The sequence below is a fragment of the Danio rerio genome, chromosome 5, assembly GCF_049306965.1.
Source record: "Danio rerio strain Tuebingen ecotype United States chromosome 5, GRCz12tu, whole genome shotgun sequence".
Classification (NCBI taxonomy): Eukaryota; Metazoa; Chordata; class Actinopteri; order Cypriniformes; family Danionidae; genus Danio; species Danio rerio.
In genome coordinates this window covers 8542501-8563306 of record NC_133180.1, presented here as the reverse complement: position 1 = coordinate 8563306, position 20806 = coordinate 8542501, and the positions used below count along the sequence as shown (strand labels likewise).

Genomic DNA, 20806 nt, shown 5'->3' with positions numbered 1-20806 from the left:
TGAACACGTGGAAAACATGCAAACTCCACACAGAAACATCAACTGACCCAGCTGGGACTCGAACCAGCGACCTTCTTTCTGTGAGGCAAAAGTGCTAATCACTGAGCCACCGCGCTGCCCTGTGTGTTGTTTCGTATCATTTTAAATAATTAGTTTGAACAAGCAGCAGACATTTGTTTTTGAGTGTGAGTATATTTTTGAGAAAAGCAAAATCAGCATTTTCAAAATTAAAGATTTTTGACAAAAATCATTAGAATATTAGGAAAAAATTATGTTTCATGAAGACATTTAGTAAATTTTGTACTGTAAATACTCTATATCTCAACAGAGAATTTAATTTCAACTTTCAAGATGATTTTCTCAATATTTTTAAGCCCTCAGATATCAGATTTTGAAATAATTGCATCTCAGAAAAATGTCCTATATCTAATTTTTTAAATCTCAATTTCCAAAAAATGTACGCTTAAGGTTGGTTTTGTGGTTCAGGGTCACATGTTAATATGATGTTGTAAAAGCTGCATGTACATTAATTATGAAACAATTAGCAAAATGTCCCTCATTTAAAAGAAAACTTTGATGTAATATCAACAATAATAATACATACATTTTTATTGTTTTAGTCAGTTTATTTATTAATTTTCTTTTCGGCTTAGTCCTTTTATTAATCAGGGGTCGCCACAGTGAAATAAACCGCCGAATTATCCAGCATATGTTTTAGGCAGTAGATGCCCTTCCAGCTGCAACCCATATCTGTGATGACATCCATACACACTCATTCACACTTTTACACTACGGAAAATTTAGCCTACCCACTTCACCTTTACCGCATGTCTTTGGACTGTGGGGGAAACCTGAGAACCCGGAGGAAACCTACACGAACGCGGAGAGAACATGCAAACTCCACACAAAAACGCCAGCTGAGGCTCGAACCAGTTACCTTCTTGCTGTGAGGCGACAGCACAACCTACTGCACCACCGCATTGCCTATGTTAGTATTCATATTTTAATATTTATAATTTAGAAAGCGCAGGACAAACTTCAGTAAATATTTATAATTTAGAAATATTAATAAAAATATTTTCCAGGTTTTTTTTCTCTAGTTTTCTCTTTTACTCTTTTGTTGCAGAATATTTTCTTTTATTTATTTACATTTTAAATGAATTACTTTTTATAATGATCAGGTGAATCAGTGCTTTTGAAAACACTATTGGTTGGGTTTAGGGAAGGGGGTTGGTGGGGGTATTGGTTGGTCGGTCAGTCAGTCAGTCAGTCGTCAGCGGCCTCTGGTGGATTTACGCGAGAAGAGCAGGCAAGATTGGCACTTGCAAAAGAAATTTGAGATTTTACAAAGCCTACACAGCGGCCTCTGGTGGATTTGCGAAAACAAAAACTGCAAAAAATGTAGCTTCTGGGATGTATTTTGTGATCTCCAGAAATGTAGATGGGGGTATGTATTAGTAATGAGCCTGGGTTTTGCATTGTATTATTATTATTATTATTATTATTATTATTATTATTACTACTACTACTACTATTAATATGAATATTATTACTATTAATATTAATATTATTACTATTATTATTATTCTTAATATTATTAGTAGTAGTATTAATAATATGAATATTATTACAATTATTGTTAATATTATTACTATTATTATTATTATTATTATTAATAATATTATTATTATTATTGCTATTATTATTATTATTATTATTATTATTATTATTATATAAAAATAAAATACATTATAGAATGACACATTAGTTAAACATGTTTGGTTTTTATGTCTTAACATTTTAAAAGAGAATATATTTAAAAATAAGTCAAAAAGAAGTAAAAATGTTGCTTTCAGTTTTTTGCGAGATCATGCCTCTCAGCTATTAGATAATCCCTCCAAGAAAACGTTATGGACTTCAATTGTTGTAGTGAATTGGGTCAGTGTGGTAAAACTAGAGCAAACAGTGAAATGCTAGTATAAAGCTTCTGTTTTCTTTTCTTCTGTATCCCCATTCACTCAGATTAAAGTTACCACCACTGGATAGCCATAATCCTCATTTGCAAAAAACGCTTCTAATGTATTGAATATAGGCCAGATGTGCTGGAAATTAGGAATACTGTGAATGAGATATAAATAACCAGTCTAATGCATTTACATAAGTGGATGCAATTATTGTAATCATGGGCTTTTGTGGAGAGTGGAAGGAAATTGACTTCTTTTCCAGGAATCCCGGGAATCCCTAGAACTGCAGGATATCAATAGAATGAGAGTCAATGGGGTGTTTGATCTGTTTGATGGCAGCTTTAGCAAATAACCCTTATTTACCTCATGTAACTTCCTTTTTATTTTCTTCATTCATTAATTTTCCTTGGGCTTAGTCCCTTTATTCATCAGAGGTCTCCACAGCAGAATGAACTGCCAACTATTCCAGCAAATGTTTCACAGAGTGGATGCCCTTCCAGCTGCAACCCATTCATTCACTCATGTTCTTTTCGGCTGAGTCCCTTTATTAATCTGGGGTTGCCACAGCAACCAATAACTTATCTAGCAAATGTTCTACGCAGCGGATGCCCTTCCAGCTGCAATCCATCACAAACATCCATACACGCTCATTCACACACATACACTATAGACAATTTAGCTTACCCAATTCACCTGTACCGCATGTTTTTGAACTTGAGGGGGAAACCGGAGCACCCGGAGGAAACCCACGCGAATTCAGAGAGAACACGAAAAATCCACACAGAAGCGCCAACTGACCCAGCCGAGGCTCAAACCAGCAACCTTCTTGCTGTAACCCAATACACCCATACGCACTCATTCACACATATACACTATGGCCAATTTAGTTTATTCAATTCGCCTATACTGCATATCTTTGGACTGTGGGGGTAACAGGTGCACCTAGAGGAAACCAACACCAACACAAAGAGAACATGCTAACTCCACACAGAAATGACAACTGACCAAGCTGGGCTTATTTTATTCTTTTACTTTTATTTTTTTTAGATTATTATTTTGCATTTACAGAGGAAGGCTTTGATTTATGGATTATTAAACACAGTTAATAATGTACACTGCATATGTATGTGAAATTACTGTATGGTTGCTTTTTATCACACACATTACTGATTACACTGCAAAGAAATGCTTTGAAGAGTTTTTGTCTCGTTTCTTGTCAAAAGATCTACAAATTTTAAAATCATGAAGCATTTTCCAGACAAGTAAAGCATATAATAAGTAGAAAAGTTTAGTTTTTTCTTAGAAAATGAAAATAAATTTGCCAGTGGCATAAGTGAAGTCAACATGTCAAACTGAAAACGAAATTATTTGACTTATCCAACTTGCAGTTTATTTACCTTGTTTTTAAAAACAAATCACTTAATTTTGACATATTATTGTCTAGAAAATGGGCAACACGGTGGCTCAGTGGTTAGCACTATCACTTCACAGCAAGAATGTTGGTTCAAATCCAATATATATATATACATATATATATATATATTAAAACATGTGTTTGTTTGTTGTAAAAATTCGTAATAATGACAAATAATACTAATTAGTGGATCTCCTTACTTCCGGGTGCAGCTGTGGCTAGTGTATTCTGGGAAATTTTTCTTACCCCTTGGTTTCGAGTGTGGTTCTGAAAAATCTTGGTTTGAAGGGGTGCACACCCCTTGCCCTTAGCCCTACGCCTTCAAGCTAAAGAGAATTGGGACACTGCAACCCCTTCACAGGCACGCACAAAACGAGGGGTAAGGGGAAGGGCTAAAGGGTAGAATTGGGATTGGGCCTAAGAGTTTAAAGATAAAAATATTTAAATAAAGATTTTTAAAAGCAGGTTAAGTGAAGAATTGCTGTGTAAAAAGTCTGTTTTAAAGTAAAAGCTTTTATAATTTTTTTATTATGTGTTTTTTCCCAGTGTCACAAGTTACTGTATTTTCTTAGAAAATTCTACATTTAATTTTAATAAGCAAATCTATTTTAAATGCTTTAATATTTTTAAAAATATATTAAATATGGAAAAAATTCTGTATAGATAACATAAAATTATGTATTACATCATCCAAATATTGTTTAAAATCTATATTTTGTCCATTTGTTTTTATTTAGAAACGTAAAAAATATATTTGAAAGCTTACCTCTGCAATTCTTTTAATTCTAAAAAACCCAAAAGAAGATATTTTGAAGACTGCTGGTTATGATTATCATTGACATACCTTTTGTCCATATAACAAAAGCCCAAACATTCTTCATAATATCTTATATTGTCATTTACTGTGTAAGTAAAAGCGTCAAAGCATGATTGTTCATAAGCGATGTACTGTCTGTTTTAACTTTTCTTTTTTCTTTTTTTTTTGCAGTAACAAAAAGTTGCGGAGCCTGCCTAATTATTTCATCATGAACCTGGCGGTTAGTGATTTCCTCATGGCCATCACACAGTCTCCAATCTTCTTCATCAACTGCCTGTATAAGGAGTGGATGTTTGGAGAACTGGGTAAGTATCTTAATCTTTGGTTTAGTTGCAACATGGGCTCATTCTAAAAGCATACTCCTATATACATTTCTGGAGTTGGTGAATTATGTAGCCAGAAGTACGCATGGCTGCATTTTGTCTTTATAACGAACCACGACGACAGGGTTTGAGTCCGGCAAAGATCGTTTCCAGAAAGTGAGTAATACAAAAACATAAGCCAAAAAAATAAAAATAAAATAAACATAAGGGATGTGGTAAAATAAAAAAAAAATAAAAAAAAGAAAACATAGTAAAAATCAGACGAGGGCTTTTCTTTTTCTGGATTGCTTTTTAAAACACTATCAGTTGGGTTTAGGGAAGATGATGAGCTGGTCAGTCAGTGCTTTTGAAAACACTATCAGTTGGGTTTAGGGAAGGGGTAGGTGGGAGGTTCGGTCAGTCAGTTGGTCAGTCAGTCGACAGCGGCCTCTGTTGGATTTACGTAAGAAGAGCAGGGGCCTCATGTACGAAGACTTGCGTGGAAATCATACTAAAACATTGCGTACGCACAAAGCTGTAAATGTGCGTACCCAGAAAAAAATTCAGATGTATGAAACACTGCGTACGCCGAATCCCACACATATTCTTTTGTACATCCGAATGAACATGAAACTGAGCGCAACATGCACGAGCGCAAAACCCCTCCCTGCCTCCTCCCCCGTATGAATATGCTAATGACTCTACTTTGGCAAAACCCAACGAAAAAGCAAGCAAAAACAGAAACTTTGAACAGAATGTGAATTGGAGGTGCTGCTTTTGGGGCTAGACCGGAGAAAAGCGGTGTTATTTGCAAGTTTGTTCTCCGGAATTAACAACAAAAGAAAAAAATAGAGTGGGAGAGTTTAGCTGATGCGGTTAACACAGTTGGGTCTGAACATCGCACTGAGTGGATTAAAAAGAAATAGTGTAATTTATAGGTGTAAAATGTTGCAGTACCCTTAACGGTCTCAGTGGCGCAGCTGAAAAAACGCATGTCAACATGTTTTGACATGTTCGAGCATGAACTCGATTGGAATCCAGCGTCTGATGAACTCTTTCTTTTTTTTTCCCCCGCTACATATCAGATTTTGCCAACTAATTATCACGAGAAAGACAAGTAGGAATCATCAATAAGTTTGTGCATCATATTTTATTTGCACATTTATTGAATGGAAATGTTTCTGATTCACGCATGCAAATTCATCTTCAGATTGTGTCTTTATAGCAATCTGTGTGCAGTAGATCGCTCCGATTACATTGGGGAAACCGGCGACCGCTGCAAATTGCGCCTTAATGTTTGGCTGGTCAAATGTATGGTATGGAAACCTTACATACCTACTAGATGAACCCGTCTCATACAGCTGCCATTGCAAGGCTCAAAGACACTTTGTAGAAAGGAATTTTACACAACTGCCTCTAGGAGTCGCCAATGGAAATAAAACAGACACACAAAAAATGTGCGTACGCCAGCCATAAAGCTGGAGTGGAGCTGCGCACATTCCCACGTTCACTTCATTGTTAGTAAATCCAAACGTGAGCAATTCTAAGCGTGAAACCTTGAAACCTACGCAAAGTTTTTGTGCGTACGCAACGTTGATACATGAGGCCCCTGGTATGAATGGCACTTGTGGAGATTTGAAATTTGAGATCTGAAAAAGTGTGCACAGTGGCCTTTGGTAAATTAGCGAAAAACAAAAAATGGAAAAAATTAACCTCCTGGGGCGTATTTCACGCTATCCAGAAATTTTTATAGCGGTACGTTTTCAGAATGAGCCTGGGATGTTTATTTCTTTAATACACTGAATAGAATCATTAAGCAAATTCTAAGACAAATAATTTCCCGCATGTTATTTAGAAGGTTTATACATTTTGTAAGTTGTAAATCTTGCAAAATTGATTCTGAGGCAAATTCTTGACAATTTTTTTTATATTTGTCAAGCACACTAAGCCTGGTGCATATTACTATACGCACATACGCACACACACACACACAGTCCTGATACATGCACTATAGGTGAATTGGATGAACTAAAATGGCCATAGTGTATGAGAGTGTGTGTGTGTGTGTGTGTGTGTGTGTGTGTGTGTGTGAATGATTATGTATGGGTGATTTTCTAGGTTGCAGCTGGAAGGGTATTCACTGCAGAACATATGCTGAAATAGTTGTTGGTTCATTCAGCTGTGGCAACCTTTGAAAAACAGACTAAGCTGAAGTAGAATGGATGAATGAATGAATGAATGCGAGAGTGTATGGGTGTTTCCCAGTACTGAGTTGTGGCTAGAAGGGCATCCACTGCGTAAAACATATGCTGGAATAGTTGGCGGTTCATTCCGCTGTGCCAACTTCTGAAATAGAGACTAAGCAGAAGGCAGATGAATGAATGAATATGCACACACGTTTATGATTATGTTTATTTATGTGGATGGGCATGTGTGTGTGTGTGTGTGTCTGCTGCTGGACAACGTTGATCAAATCAGATCATCAAATCATACAGTGGCACGTAATTGTCAAAACAGATCTTAAAGTGTTTGCTATAAATGTAAAAAGCGTAGTAAATTTAATCTGATTTAAATGTTTTGATGGCAGACGTAATTCTCAGAGGCATGATTCACATGAAAGGGATTGTGTTTATTATTTTTCGTGAGAAGAAAGGTGGACAAGAACCTCCTTGTAGGAGCTTTTTGTGTCTCTTAAATAAGCCTTCTATTATTTTTCCAAAACAAAATATATTTTTGTAAGAATAGCACAAATTATATCAAGTTATGTCTAAAAATAATGTTTTGAATGTGTTTACCGCTACTTTGCCTCCCACTATACAAACGTTTGACTGTCTCTGCCAGAGGGAGAACATGCAAACTCCACACTGAAATGCCAACTGACCCAGCTGAGGCTCAAACCAGCGACCTTGTTGCTGTGAGGCGACAGTGCTACCCACTGCGCCACAGTGCCACCCTTCATACATTGTTTAGAATTAATTATGGATTCAGTATAAAGTAAGTTATATGATTGTTGTATTTCATTGTAGTTTAAGGAAAAGAAATGGAAAATGCTTGAAATGTACCTGCTCTTCTGGAATGGGTCATCTTTTCTCTGTGTGTGTTTTCAGGATGTAAAATCTATGCATTCTGTGGTGCGCTGTTCGGCATCACCTCGATGATAAACCTGTTGGCCATTTCTATTGATCGCTACCTGGTTATCACCAAACCACTGCAGACCATCCAGTGGAACTCCAAGCGCAGAACCGGTCTGGCCATCCTTTGCATCTGGCTCTACTCGCTGGCCTGGAGTCTGGCTCCTCTGATTGGCTGGAGTAAGATTCACATAATTTAATATACAGTTGAAGTCAAAATTATTCCATTTATTCATTTGTTTATTTATTTATTTATTTATTTATTTATTTATTTATTTATTTATTTATGTATTTATTTATGTATTTATTAATTTTTTTATTTCAATATCTATCAAATGATGAGAGCAAGGATTTTTTCACAGTTGTTTCTATATTGTTTTTTCTTCCGGAGAAAGTCTGATTTGTCTAGTTTCAGCTAGAATAAAAGCAGTTTTTATAAAAAAAAAAAAAAAAGAAAAAAACATTAAGGTCAACATTATTAGCCCCTTTAAGCAATATATTTATTTAATTGTCTACAGAACAAACCATTGTTTTACCACAATTTGCTTAATTAACCTAGTTAAGCCTTTAAATGTCACTTTAAGCTGAATAGTATCTTGAAAAATATCCAGTAAAATATTATGCACTGTCATCATGACAAAGATAATATAGAGTTGAAATGGTTACAGGTTTTTAGCTTTTATACTCAGCGATATCTCAAAGCAATTCATCATACACCCGGCGCAAGACGCGACGCAATTGTTGTTTGCTAGTTTCAGCTTGGCGCAAGAGTCGTTTTGACGTTTTACACTACGCTGTTTAAATAGCAAATGCATTTGCGCTCATATGTGCGCCCATAGGCGTTCTGGTCTAAAAAGGGAGGTGTGTTGAGGCGCACTGCTGCGTGTTGCTATTTTGAGAAACTATAATAGATTATTCAATAGACCAGAACAAAGCCGGTCTATTGTCCAGCGCAGAGCGCGTTAGTTGTGCGTCTCGCTTACACACTGCTTAATACACACAAGATGTAGAGCAATACGCAAAAATCTTTACATATGAAAAAGAATTAAAATATTAAGGATATATATTGGATATAATAAGGATATATATAGGATATAAATATAAAGGATTAAAATATTATAAAACATATTATTTTCTAGCTTACATAAATATAAAAACCATACTTTCATGCCTTCTTCATCTCGGGGGGCTTTTTCAGTTTATTCACAACTATTTGCTTTTGTATAATGTTATTATTATTAGCAGTATTATTTATTATATGCATATTTATATTTTTTTTATTAAAAACAAGCTTAGATTTGTCCACTTGTCAGGTTTTAGACCATATGGGGCACAGCATGTGTATTTGGATATAACTCTCTAAATGAACTATTGTTTCACAACTGACTCTTAAAGGGAATGGGAGATGAGACTCTGATTGGTTTATTCTCAAAACACACCTATAACTCATTAAGAAAATAAACTCAACCCTTTTAGACCATGCGCCACAGTGCAAAGTGGATTTTTCCATCCTTATATTGACAAAAGTGGACCCCTAACCCTACCCGTCACCGTGACGTCACTCACTCCATTGAGTGCATTGTGTCTGACATTGCATCGCTCAGTGATGCAATCTCAGCTTGCATCATAAAGGCTGCATCCAGATACTATTGGACATATGAGCCCACAAAGTGGCACAAATGGATTTGCTATTTAATCCTGAGTTGTGCTGGTCTGAAATAGCAATAGATCAGGCCAAACATGTCTTGTGCATTATTGCACTGGTCGTATGATAGGGCTCTTCGGGAGTACTCACACTATTTACAGTTGCCTCGAACTGGGCCAAATCACGCTTGTACCCCCTCCCGTCTCCCTCAGCGGCCCGCACTAACATTACATTCGGGCCTGGGCACGCTTACGTCATCGATGCTGCACTGTTCAGCGAGCTCTCTCGCTAAGCACAGTGGAGATTTTTCTTGTTATATCGCTTTAGTCCTTAGAGATGCAGTGACACGCAGTCAGATATGTCACCGAACAGATCCGCCACTTTTGACGCTCATAAACAATCATAAAGTCCTCGTGCTGCAGGAATTATGAGGTTGCTGAAGGTGCGCAGCTGTGGTGCAGTGAGGGGTTTGCGTAATTAATAAACTACGGCAGTTTGCGTTCACTGAACAGTAAGTATGGTTAATGAATCCATATGAAACAGTCCCTTAAAGTCACGTCTCGCTTTCAGTTTCGGGCTTTGGCGTATTTTGCACTTACACACATCAAGCGTACCGCGCCAAAGCCCAAGTGAACAATGCTCAGGCACACCTCTTCTAATCGGGCCAGGGCCGACTAAGTGAACCATGCCTGAGCCCGATTCAGCGCTCTCATACTTCTCAAACGATCCGGGAAACGGGCCTGGGCAGGGACAGCATAGTGTGCGTAGGCCATCAATGTCTAATTCATGTGATGTACAGTTTAGTACGATTTGCTCATTCCATAATGACGGTTGGGTTTAGGGTTGGGTGGGGTGTCACGGCTGTTTTTAAAAATCAGACATTTTTGTACGACTTAACCCATACAAATTTCTATGAATTAACCAGTAAACTGACGAAACTGAAAATAGCTGAACAATCTTATTTTGTGTTTAACAAATAAAATAAAATTAAAAATTAAGCTCATAAAAGTTTGAAAGAACTTGAGGGTGAGTAAATAGTACATTTTCATTGTTGGGTGAACTATTCTTTAAGTAAAGGATGTCTTTTTTATCTTAAGTTAAAATCCCTGCTAAAAAATCCAGCTTAAACCAGCCTAGGCTGGTTGGCTGGTTTTAGCTGGTCGACCAGGCTGGTTTTAAAGGGGTTTTGGCCACTTCCAGGCTGGTTTCCAGCCATTTCCAGCCTGGTCTTAGCTGGTCAGGCTGGAAAATGACCAGCTAAATCCAGCTAAAACCAGCTTGACCAGCCTGGTTTAAGCTGGACATAGCTGGTTTTGGCTGGGCTCCCAGCCTGCTAGGCTGGTCAAGCTGGTTTTAGCTGGTCATCTCCCAGCCTAACCAGCTAAGACCAGGCTGGAAACTAGCCTGGTAGTGGCCAAAACCCCTCTAGGCTGGTTTAAGCTGGATTTTTCAGCAGGGATGCCTTGCATGGGTGTAACGGACATTTTAAAAGTTGGGGGGAAAAGCTGTATGAGTGTCATGTTCACCAGCGAACAACCACCAGATGTCGCTGGTAAACATTCACACACAAACATTCACACTCATGGAACTACATATCTGCCATGTTATGGACTACAACACCCAGTCATGCAACACACACAGAACCGGTTCCAGATCCACACTGATTGCACTCTCACAGCTGAAGCCACTCACACAATGATTATTTGGACTATTTAAACCCCTCTTTTCCGCACACATGTTGCCGAGTCTTGTTTACTGTTAGGGACATTTCAACTCGTTTTCTTTGTCTGCCTTTGCCGTGTTTTGATCCTTGCATTGTTTATTTATTTGATTCTGTTTGCCGCCTGCCTCTGACCATCTGCCTGTTCATTTGACTTCGACTCTGGATTGCCCTTATACATCTGTTTGCCCCTGTTTTGACCACTGCGGGCCTGACTACGATTAAACCTGAATTTGGATCCTACCTTCTGTTGTCAGTGTCACTCCCCGTCGTTACAATGAGATCCAAAAGTTTACATACATATAATTATTATTTACCTCTTCCTAAATTTCTAAATGGTCTGTCTCTAAAAGTGAGGGGAACATACCCCATATTGTCTGGGTTGCTGTTGTATATTATAGCACAAAAACCTTATGAATTGCCTTCCTGTTATTTTACAGACTTATTCATCTCTAAATATGATTTCCTATGCATTATATTATTTCAAGCTACTAAAATGTCAATAAAAGCCACTTTCTTAAACTGAAGAGTTGAATTTTAAACATCAAAAGTCGACAGAGCACAGATCAACATCCCATAATGCAATTCACAACCGTAAACAAACCAAAAACACTTGTGAATCACGAAATATGGAAACTGTTATCGTTTACAGTGTACTTTTTAATAATTGAAACAGTTTTGTCATTGTTTTAAAATTGCACATGGGTCAACTTGAGTTGTTTATAATAGCTCTGTATAAATTAGCTGTCAATGTTAATTGAATCTGCTGGTTTTACTCATTAAAGTAAGTAGATTAAACTGCTTTTGCAGGTTCCTACATCCCTGAAGGTCTGATGACGTCTTGCACATGGGACTACGTCTCTCCATCTCCTGCCAACAAGAGCTACACCATGATGCTCTGCTGTTTCGTCTTCTTCATCCCACTGAGCATCATCCTCTACTGTTACCTGTTCATGTTCCTCTCCGTGCGGCAGGCCAGCAGGTCTGTTGAAAAGCAATGCTATTGTGGAAACAATGATGCTCTAGACCAGGGGTCACCAATCTCGGTCCTGCAGGGCCAGTGTCCCTGCAGGATTTAGCTCCAACTTGCCTCAACATACCTGCCTGATTGTTTCAAGTATACCTAGAAAGACCTTGATTTGCTTGTTCAGGTGTGTTTGATTAGGGTTGGAGTTATAGTCTGCAGGACACCGGCCCTCCAGGAACAAGTTTGGTGATCCCTGCTCTAGACCCTTAAAATGAAGTAAAGCTGAAATTAAACAAAAATGAGAAACACTGTACTTAAGGGGGGTGTTTATAAGATAAAAGTTCTTTATCAAAGACGCACAAATACACTCACAAATACACACAAATTTACTCACTGGCCTTTTTTAATATGTACACCTGTCCAACTGCCCGTTAATGCAAATTTCTAATTAGCCGATCACATGGCAGTAACTCAAAGCATTTAGGCATGTAGACATGGTCAAGACAATCTGCTGCAGTTCAAACTGAGCATCAGAATGGGGAAGAAAGGGGATTAAGTGATTGTGGCATGGTTGTTGGTGCCAGACGGGTTGGTTTGAGTATTTCAGAAACTGCTGATCTGCTGGGATTTTCACGCACAACCATCTCTAGGGTTTACAGAGAATGATTGGAAAAAGAGAAAAATATCCAGTGAGCGGCAGTTCTGTGGGCGAGAATGCCTTGTTGATGCCAGAGGTCAGAGGAGAATGGCCAGACTGGTTCCAGTTGATAGAAAGGCAACAGTAACTAAAATAACCACTTGATACAACTGAGGTCTGCAGAAGAGCATCTCTGAAAACACAACACGTCCAACCTTGAGGCGGATGGGCTACAGCAGCAGAAGACCACACTGGATGCCACTCCTGTCAGCTTAGAACAGAAAACTGAGGCTGCAATTAACACAGGCTCAACAAAATTGGACAATGAAAGGTTGGAGAAACGTTGCCTGGTCTGATGAGTCTCGATTTCATCTGCAACATTCAGGATGTAAGGGCGGAATTTAACGTCAACAACATGAAAGTATGGGTCCATCCTGCCTTGTATCAGCAGTTCAGGCTGGTGGTGGTGGTGTAATTGTGTGGGGGATTTTTTTGGCAATCTTTGGGCCCATTTTTGCCAATTGAGCACCGTGTCAGTGCCACAGACTACCAGAGTATTGTTGCTGACCATGTTTATCCCTTTATTACCTAAGAGTTCACATCTTCTAACGGTTACTTCCAGCAGGATAACACACCATGACAATGAGTTCGCTGTACTCAAATAGTGTCCACAGTCCCCAGATCTCAATCGAATAGGAATACCTTTGTTGTATTGAATGTGTCATGTTATTTCCTGGGAATACTAAGTCTAAAGGAGCTGTTGACATGGAATTGAACCAGATTTTGGTAAAAACTCAAACAATACAAACATAAAAATAAAACAAAACAAATAAGTCTGAAAATGAGATCCGTGTAATAATAATGAAATGACACAAGGAGAAAGTCCTGAACTATGGAAATGTATTTAATACTTTATATAAAAGGCTTTTTTGGTGATGCAGCTTAAAGACGCCTCTCATATGGAGAATGAAGTCACATGCGTTGCTCAGGTATGAGTTTCTTAAAGACTTCAACAGAGTGTCAAAATCTTGAAGGTTCTGTGGGTCTCGTCATTCAAATCTGATCTTTAATTTCTATTTTCTATTGGATTCATGTCAGGCGATTGGCTGGGCCATTCCACAACTTAATTTGAGAGTTTCCTTGGCTGTGTTTTGGATCATTGTTTTGCCGAAATGTCCACCCTGGGTTCATCTTCATCATCCTGCTAATGTAGATGTTGTACTGAAGCAGCTGAAATTCATTTACAATGATGAAGGGCAGAGGGTTGCTGAAGAACTACTGAGAGATTTTAGATAATGTCTGGGCTTTCACTGCCTTTCCCTGTGTCATTTAATTTTAATACACATAACTTCATTTGTAAACTAATTAGATTTGTTTTCTTTGCATATATGGATTTTTGTGGTTGCTATCGGGGAAAATTTACTACTGTGTGTAAATACAGTGTATAATACCCCTACTGTATGTAGAATTACATATCTCTTTGTAAAACTATTAGAATATACAGTAAATATGTAATGTTTGATGTATATATGTAAGAATTGATGAAGTTTAGATTTATAGCTCAGTGCAGTGGAAAAAGCTAAACGGTTTTTGATGATATGACCTTTAAAAATATGTGTAGTATTTGAAGTGTACAGACCAATTGATAATGTGCAATAAAATAAATTATCCATCTCTGACAGGCGCATAATAAACTATATAAGGTTTCGTCTTAAATAAAAGATATTTCGGTCACTTTACAATAAGGTTTCATTAGTTAATGTATTTACTTGCACAAGCTAATAATGAACAATACAAGTACAGCATTTATTAATAATAGTTCAATATTTACTAATTCAAGGGTGGACAACCCTGTTTCTGGAGAGCCACCTTCGATTTCAGTTGCTACCCATATCAAACACACCTGAACTAATTAATAAGGACCTGAACACCACGTGATAATTACAGGCAGGTGTGTTTGAAATGGGTTGCAACTGAAATCTGCAGGAAGGTGGCTCTCCAGGAACAGGGTTGGCCACCCCTGTACTTATCCACTTGTTAGTGTTAGTTAATGCACTGTGAGTGAACATGAACTAACAATTTACAACTTTATTTTAGGGCTGTCAAAATTAGCGCTTTAACGCATGTGATCCATTTGAAATATTTAACGCGTTAAAAAAATAACGCAAATAACGCAGTTGCAGTTTTTTTATTTCTTGTTGTGGCCGACGTGTGTTCAGGGCCGGCGCATCCATAGAGGTGCCCTAGACGGCTACCTTGGGCAGCAGAATAGTGAGCGAACCCCCCGGTCCTCACATTCATCCGCTACACCCACCCCCTCCCTCACGGTCCTCAACCTTCATACCAATAAAATGCGGTGATTGCCGTTTGCCTAGAGCGCCAGTTCAGCTTGCTCTGGTCCTGCGTGTGTTTAAAGTGCAAAGAAATATGGATAAGACCAAGGACGCGCTATTAGAAGGCCAGTTTCAGTATAAAACAATTAATGTGGCATCACCAGGCTATCCAGCGTTTCCTCCAGAGTTTCATGCAGTTTCGGGTGTTTCATTTTTAATCTTTAGTCTTTAACTGCAGTTCAGCAGTTCACTCTCATTCAGCATATTTTCATTCAGGATGTTTTCAAGAGTTCACACTTAGCTGATGATTGATTATAAAAGCTTGTTTGGCATGCTGTCCCGGGAGAGAGCCCTGAGCTCATGAGATCCTTGAGCCCGGGGCTCCCTCCCATTGCAAGGCAGGAGGGGAGTTTGAGCTCAGGTAGATCTCGAGAACTCCTCTGCTGTAGTAACCAATGGGCAGTAAGTGATTGCTCTTGGAGCTAACTATATACTAGGAGCATGTCTATGGTGCCGATTTGAATTAGTCAATTAACCTAATTTGTATGTTTTTGGACGGTGGTAGGAAACCGGGGAACCCGGGGGAAACCCACGTGAGCACGGGGAGAAAGTGCAAACTCCACACAGAAATGTCTGCTGATTTGGTAAAGCCTGGAACCAGAGACGTTCTTGCTGTGAGGCAACAGTACTAACCGCTGGGCCACCGTGTCACCAATCTAGGAAGGAGGAGGAGTAGGGGTTGAAGGGGGGACTCTTCAAAACGAAGATAGCAGTGGAATGAAACCCAGGGTATTTATAGTAGTTTAGGAGTCGTCTGATTAGCATTGTGAATGGGATAATGCAGATCCAGCCGCTAGCAATCATAAGCACGTGATCCTCTCGAAATGAGTTTATACATGAACTTCACTTAATGGAATTTGGTACCGCATGGCAAACGGAAAGAAAAACCTCCGCATTTTGGGACTCGCGTGATCATTTAAGGAAATCGCTGCTTACATGGTAGACTTTTAATCGGTATCATCTTAATCATCAAAGCTGAGTATTGGTGTCCATGTGAATGAATGTGCCAAATGAATTTGCAAGCTGTCAACGGCATCTGCGTCCATGAGCCCCTCAAATGTTTCATCAAGTTTGACATTTTCCCCCCTTTTGTAAAGCGTCTGCTTCACGTCGGTGTGTGAAAATCTTTGCTTGTGAAATACAGCCAGAGTTTAGAACGCTTAGTTTAAGCAAATTTGATGAACGTGTAACCCCGCCGGTCCTACGCCACCCAACCCGCTCCGAGCTGGTATCAAACCGGCGACCTTCCGCATGGGAGTCAGGTGCTCTACCAAGGAGGCTAAAGACCATGGCCTCAAGCGTCTGTCACTAGAGCACCTTTAGAGGTCAGAGGAGTGAGGTTTACCTGCACAGCACTCACTAGCTGGCCTCCGTTACAAACGCGATTGTGCTTGTGGGGGTTTACCTTTATTGGATGGGAAAGTAGAGAATATTGACAGAAAAGCATGGGTAGTGGAGAGAGGGAAAGGATTGGCATAGGACCACAAAGCGGACTCAAACTCAGGTCGCCGTGAGCACCAGAGTGCATGTGTCGACGCTCTAACCACTACACCAGAGGCGCCGACACGATCGTGTTTGTTGATAAATCTGAAGGGATCACTCTTGCTCACCGGCACGGCACGCGTTGTCGGTGCGTGCGTGCGTGTGTGTATTTGTAGTCCACTTAGAATCCAACAGGGAAAGCATTTTTGTTATTGGCATTGATTGTTTTGAAATTCAAAATGGCACTGTTTTTTTACTTCTGTAATAAACATGGCATTTCATGATGATTAATCATGATTAATTACGTTTTGTGATTACTCATGATTAATTACAAAAAAGTGTGATTAATTATGTAATTTTTTTTTAATCATTTGACAGCCCTACTTTATTCCTATAACTAAGCTTAACACACATGAACAAATACAGTAATAAATGTTTTGTTCATGTTAGTAAATCCATTAACTAACATTAACCAATACAACCATATTGTAAAGTGTTACTGATTTCTTCCAAAAGCGTCAGTAAAGATAATTATTCCTGAGGTCTGACCTATACTATAAATATACAGTTGAAGTCAGAATTATTTGCCCCCTTTGAATTTTTTTCTTTGTTTTTAAATATTTCCCAAATGATGTTTAACAGAGCAGGGAAATTTTCACAGTATTTCTGATAATATTTTTTCCTCTGGAGAAAGTCTTATTTGTTTTATTTCGGCTAGAATAAAAGCAGTTTTATTTTTTTAAAACACCATTTTAGGGACAAAATTATTAGCCCTTTTAAGCTAGATTTTTACTCGACTGTCTACAGAACAAAAAATCATTATACAATGACTTGCTTAATTACCCTAACATGCCTAGTTAACCTAATTAACCTAGTTAAGCCTTTAAATGTCACTTTAAGAAGTGTCTTAAAAAATATCTAGTGAAACATTATTTACTGTCATCATGGCAGAGATAAAATAAATCAGTTATTAGAAAGGAGTTACTAAAACTATTATGTTTAGAAATGTGTTGAAAAAATCTTCTCTCCGTTAAACAGAAATTGGGGAAAAAATAAACAAGCGGTCTAATAATTCAGGGGGGCTAATAACTCTGCCTTCAACTGTATGTGTTTGTATTTATATGTGTGTAGAGATCTGGAAATGCTGAGCTCTCAGAAGTCCAGCTTTGTGAAGCAGCAGTCCATGAGGAGTGAATGGAAACTGGCTAAAATAGCGGCTGTGGTCATTGTGGTGTATGTTTTGTCCTGGGCTCCATATGCCTGCGTGACCCTCGTGGCCTGGGCAGGGTGAGTAGCAAATCTGCATTCATGCATTTTTTTGAGGACTTCACATTTACATGCTGGTCACGTAGGCTTAGGCAGCTTCATTAAATGTATTGCTCATACTTGGAATTAGAGATTTAAAGCATTTCGCTAACATCGCATGCATCAATCTACCGCTCGTACCACTTGAAAAATATTAATACTTTTATTCAGCATAAAGGCATGCTATTGATGAAAAGTGAGAGTCAAGAGATTTAGATTTGATGAAAGAGCTCGGTGTCAAATCAAATCTCTTTTTACTTTTAATCATCACAACATTTAAAAGAAAGAATGATCATGGTTTGATTAGTGTTTGTTTTTAGTGTCTTTCGGATGAGACGTTAAATCGAGGTCCCGACGCTCTGTGGTTGTTAAAAATCTCTGGATGTTCTTCGAAAAGAGTAGGGGTTTAACCCCGGCATCCTGGCCAATTCTGCCCACTGGCCTCTGTCCATTAAGGCCTCCTAACCCTCCCCATATCATAATTGGCTTCATCACTCGGTCTCCTCTCCACCAATCAGCTGGTGTTGGGTGTGTGGTCTGGCGCCAAATGGCTGCCTTCGTGTCATCCAGGTGGATGCTGCACACTGGTGGTGGATGAGGAGATTCCCGCCTATGTGTAAAGCACTTTGAGTGCACAGAAAAGTGGTATATAAATGTAAGGAATTTTTATTATTATTATTATTATTATTAATGTTGATAACAATCCAAAAAAGTGTCTTGAGCAGCAAGCGTCACAGTCGGTGTCTCACCACAGGCAATCAAGACTCAAACACACAGACATCACAGAGGATGTAGACAATACAATAGCGGACAACTAACTAAACCAAAACAGGGGTATTAATACATCCCTGCTGAAAAATCCAGCTTAAACCAGCCTAGGCTGGTTGAACAGCCTGGTTTTAGAGGGGTTTTGGCCATTTCCAGGCTGGTTTTCAGCCATTTCCAGCTTGGTCTTAGCTGTTCAGGCTGGAAAACGACCAGCTAAATCCAGCTAAAACCAACTTGACTAGCCTGGTTTCAGATGGACATAGCTGGTTTTGGCTGGACTCCCAGTCTGGCCAGGCTGGTCAAGCTGGTTTTAGCTGGTCATCTCCCTGTCACGGTACAGGTTGAAAACAAGAACAAAAACGGGGTGTAGAATCCAAGGGCAGATTTTAATGACGATTGTGCAGTGAAAGTGACAAAAAATACAAAAAATACAAAGTACAAAGTAACAAACAAAAGAGGACTCAAACAGTATAAAACTCGAACTAGACTTTGACAACTAACACAAGCTACAGAGCAAGTTCAGGAACACATACCAATAAAGACGACAACGACCAACTGAAAAACAGAGGATGAATGACTGAATATATAGTGCAGGTAATCAACGGAGAACGGAGACAGCTGTGGTTGCAAATCAGTGTAGATGACAGGCCGGGTGTGTGCGCGAAATAATGCATGGAAATGTAGTTCTTAAGCCACTGTAGTTCGCTGGGAGTAGCTAGCGAACTACAGTGGCATCTTGTGGACAAACACAGTCATGACACTCCCAGCCTGACCAGCTAAGACCAAGGGTCCGTTCTTCGTACGTGGATTACTCAGTTAGCTGGATTTGGATATTGACGATTTGACATGATCCAGGATCGTTTCGTTCTTCAAAGCTGATCCAAGAGTTGTTGTCATAGCAACAGTTCTGCTAGGTCAAACCTGATCGGGAGCAGGTTCAATTCATATAAACAGGATTAGATCGGCTCAGTTCAAGCAAAGATAATACAGAAAGTATGTTCCGAATTCTGATATTTTCTTACAGTAGTAATTATATAAACTTAGGGAAATGGTACATATTTTTTAACTACATATATAAAGTTATAGTCATTAATAAAATAAATTAAGTTATACATTTTAATAAAACGTATGCAATCTGCACCCTCGAAATAAAAGTAGGCAACAAAGATTGCCACCTGGTGGTGCAAAGAGAAAGCTTATTGATATGAACTTTTTAGATCGCTTTAGTACAAATTGTGTATAATAGAAATGCACAATATGTGACTTTTTTAAAGCAATAATACATTTCAGCAGTCATAAACATGTTTTGATAGTTAATAGTGATTTGATGCTTCACAAAAGTTGCAGACGCCTTTACCAATATGAAAACACTTTTGTAAACAACCAGTTATTCTTTACACCGATTAAAAAATGGCTACTATAATAAAGAAAATATTTTCTAAATGTGGAACTAAATACATTGATTTGCATTGAAATACATGATAAATTGACACATGAAAGTGTAAAGCCTGCAGCTCACAACAAATGTGGAAAGTTATTGCGTGTCATATTTAACAAGCCGTTTACTGCTAATTTGACGTAATTTTGCTCACATGGATAATTGAATATTAATCAGATGATGTCATTACGCTGCTGTGCCGTCAGCCAATCGTTGCATTGCTGATCATGATTTCGAGGATCGATAGATCTGTCCTTCACAACACACGCAGCGATCTCAGATCAGTTTATCCAGACATTCTAATCTGATCCGCGAACTCGTTTGAAGAACCAAATTAGTGAGAGATCAGTTATCAAGATTAAAAGATCCGGGATCTGCCAAATAATCTTAGGTCATTTAAGCGAGGTACGAAGAACGGACCCCAGGCTGGAAATGGCTGGAAACCAGCCTGGAAATAGCCAAAACCCCTCTAAAACCAGGCTGGTTGACCAGCTAAAACCAGCCAACAGGCATAGGCTGGTTTAAGCTGGATTTTTCTGTAGGGACAGGACAAGGCTGAACAGATTACAAACAAGAGTGAGAAAACAGATGGAGCTAATGAATATCAACACACAGCGGCAAAACAGAACCAAGGAGTCACATGACATAAACACAACGTCTGATAGACTTTATAGTGGTGACACTGGATCTTCTGCACCGAGGATAGTTTGCAAAGAGGCCGAAAAAGCGAGAGGGGTCGTTTGCTCCGGTGATTGTTGGCTCTGGGGCCATGAAAGTGGAGCATTGTTTGTTTCCACACACATTACTTTACCAAGGCCGAGAG

The 20806-nt window shown here is 38.7% G+C and overlaps 1 protein-coding gene across 4 annotated transcripts in view; it reads left to right on the top strand.

Annotated features, from left to right (window-relative positions):
- opn4xb (opsin 4xb) overlaps positions 1-20806 on the top strand; it is a 60833-nt gene that overhangs the window by 18488 nt on the left and 21539 nt on the right. For 3 of the 4 annotated variants that reach the window (XR_012406021.1, XM_073950657.1, NM_001258223.1), the window contains 4 exon segments: positions 4367-4500; positions 7605-7808; positions 11804-11975; positions 17604-17759. Coding sequence is in view for 3 of the 4 variants with exons in the window: in XM_073950657.1 (XP_073806758.1) it covers positions 4367-4500; positions 7605-7808; positions 11804-11975; positions 17604-17759 (666 nt within the window). In the remaining variant the exon portion in view is untranslated. 4 annotated transcript variants of the gene reach the window in all.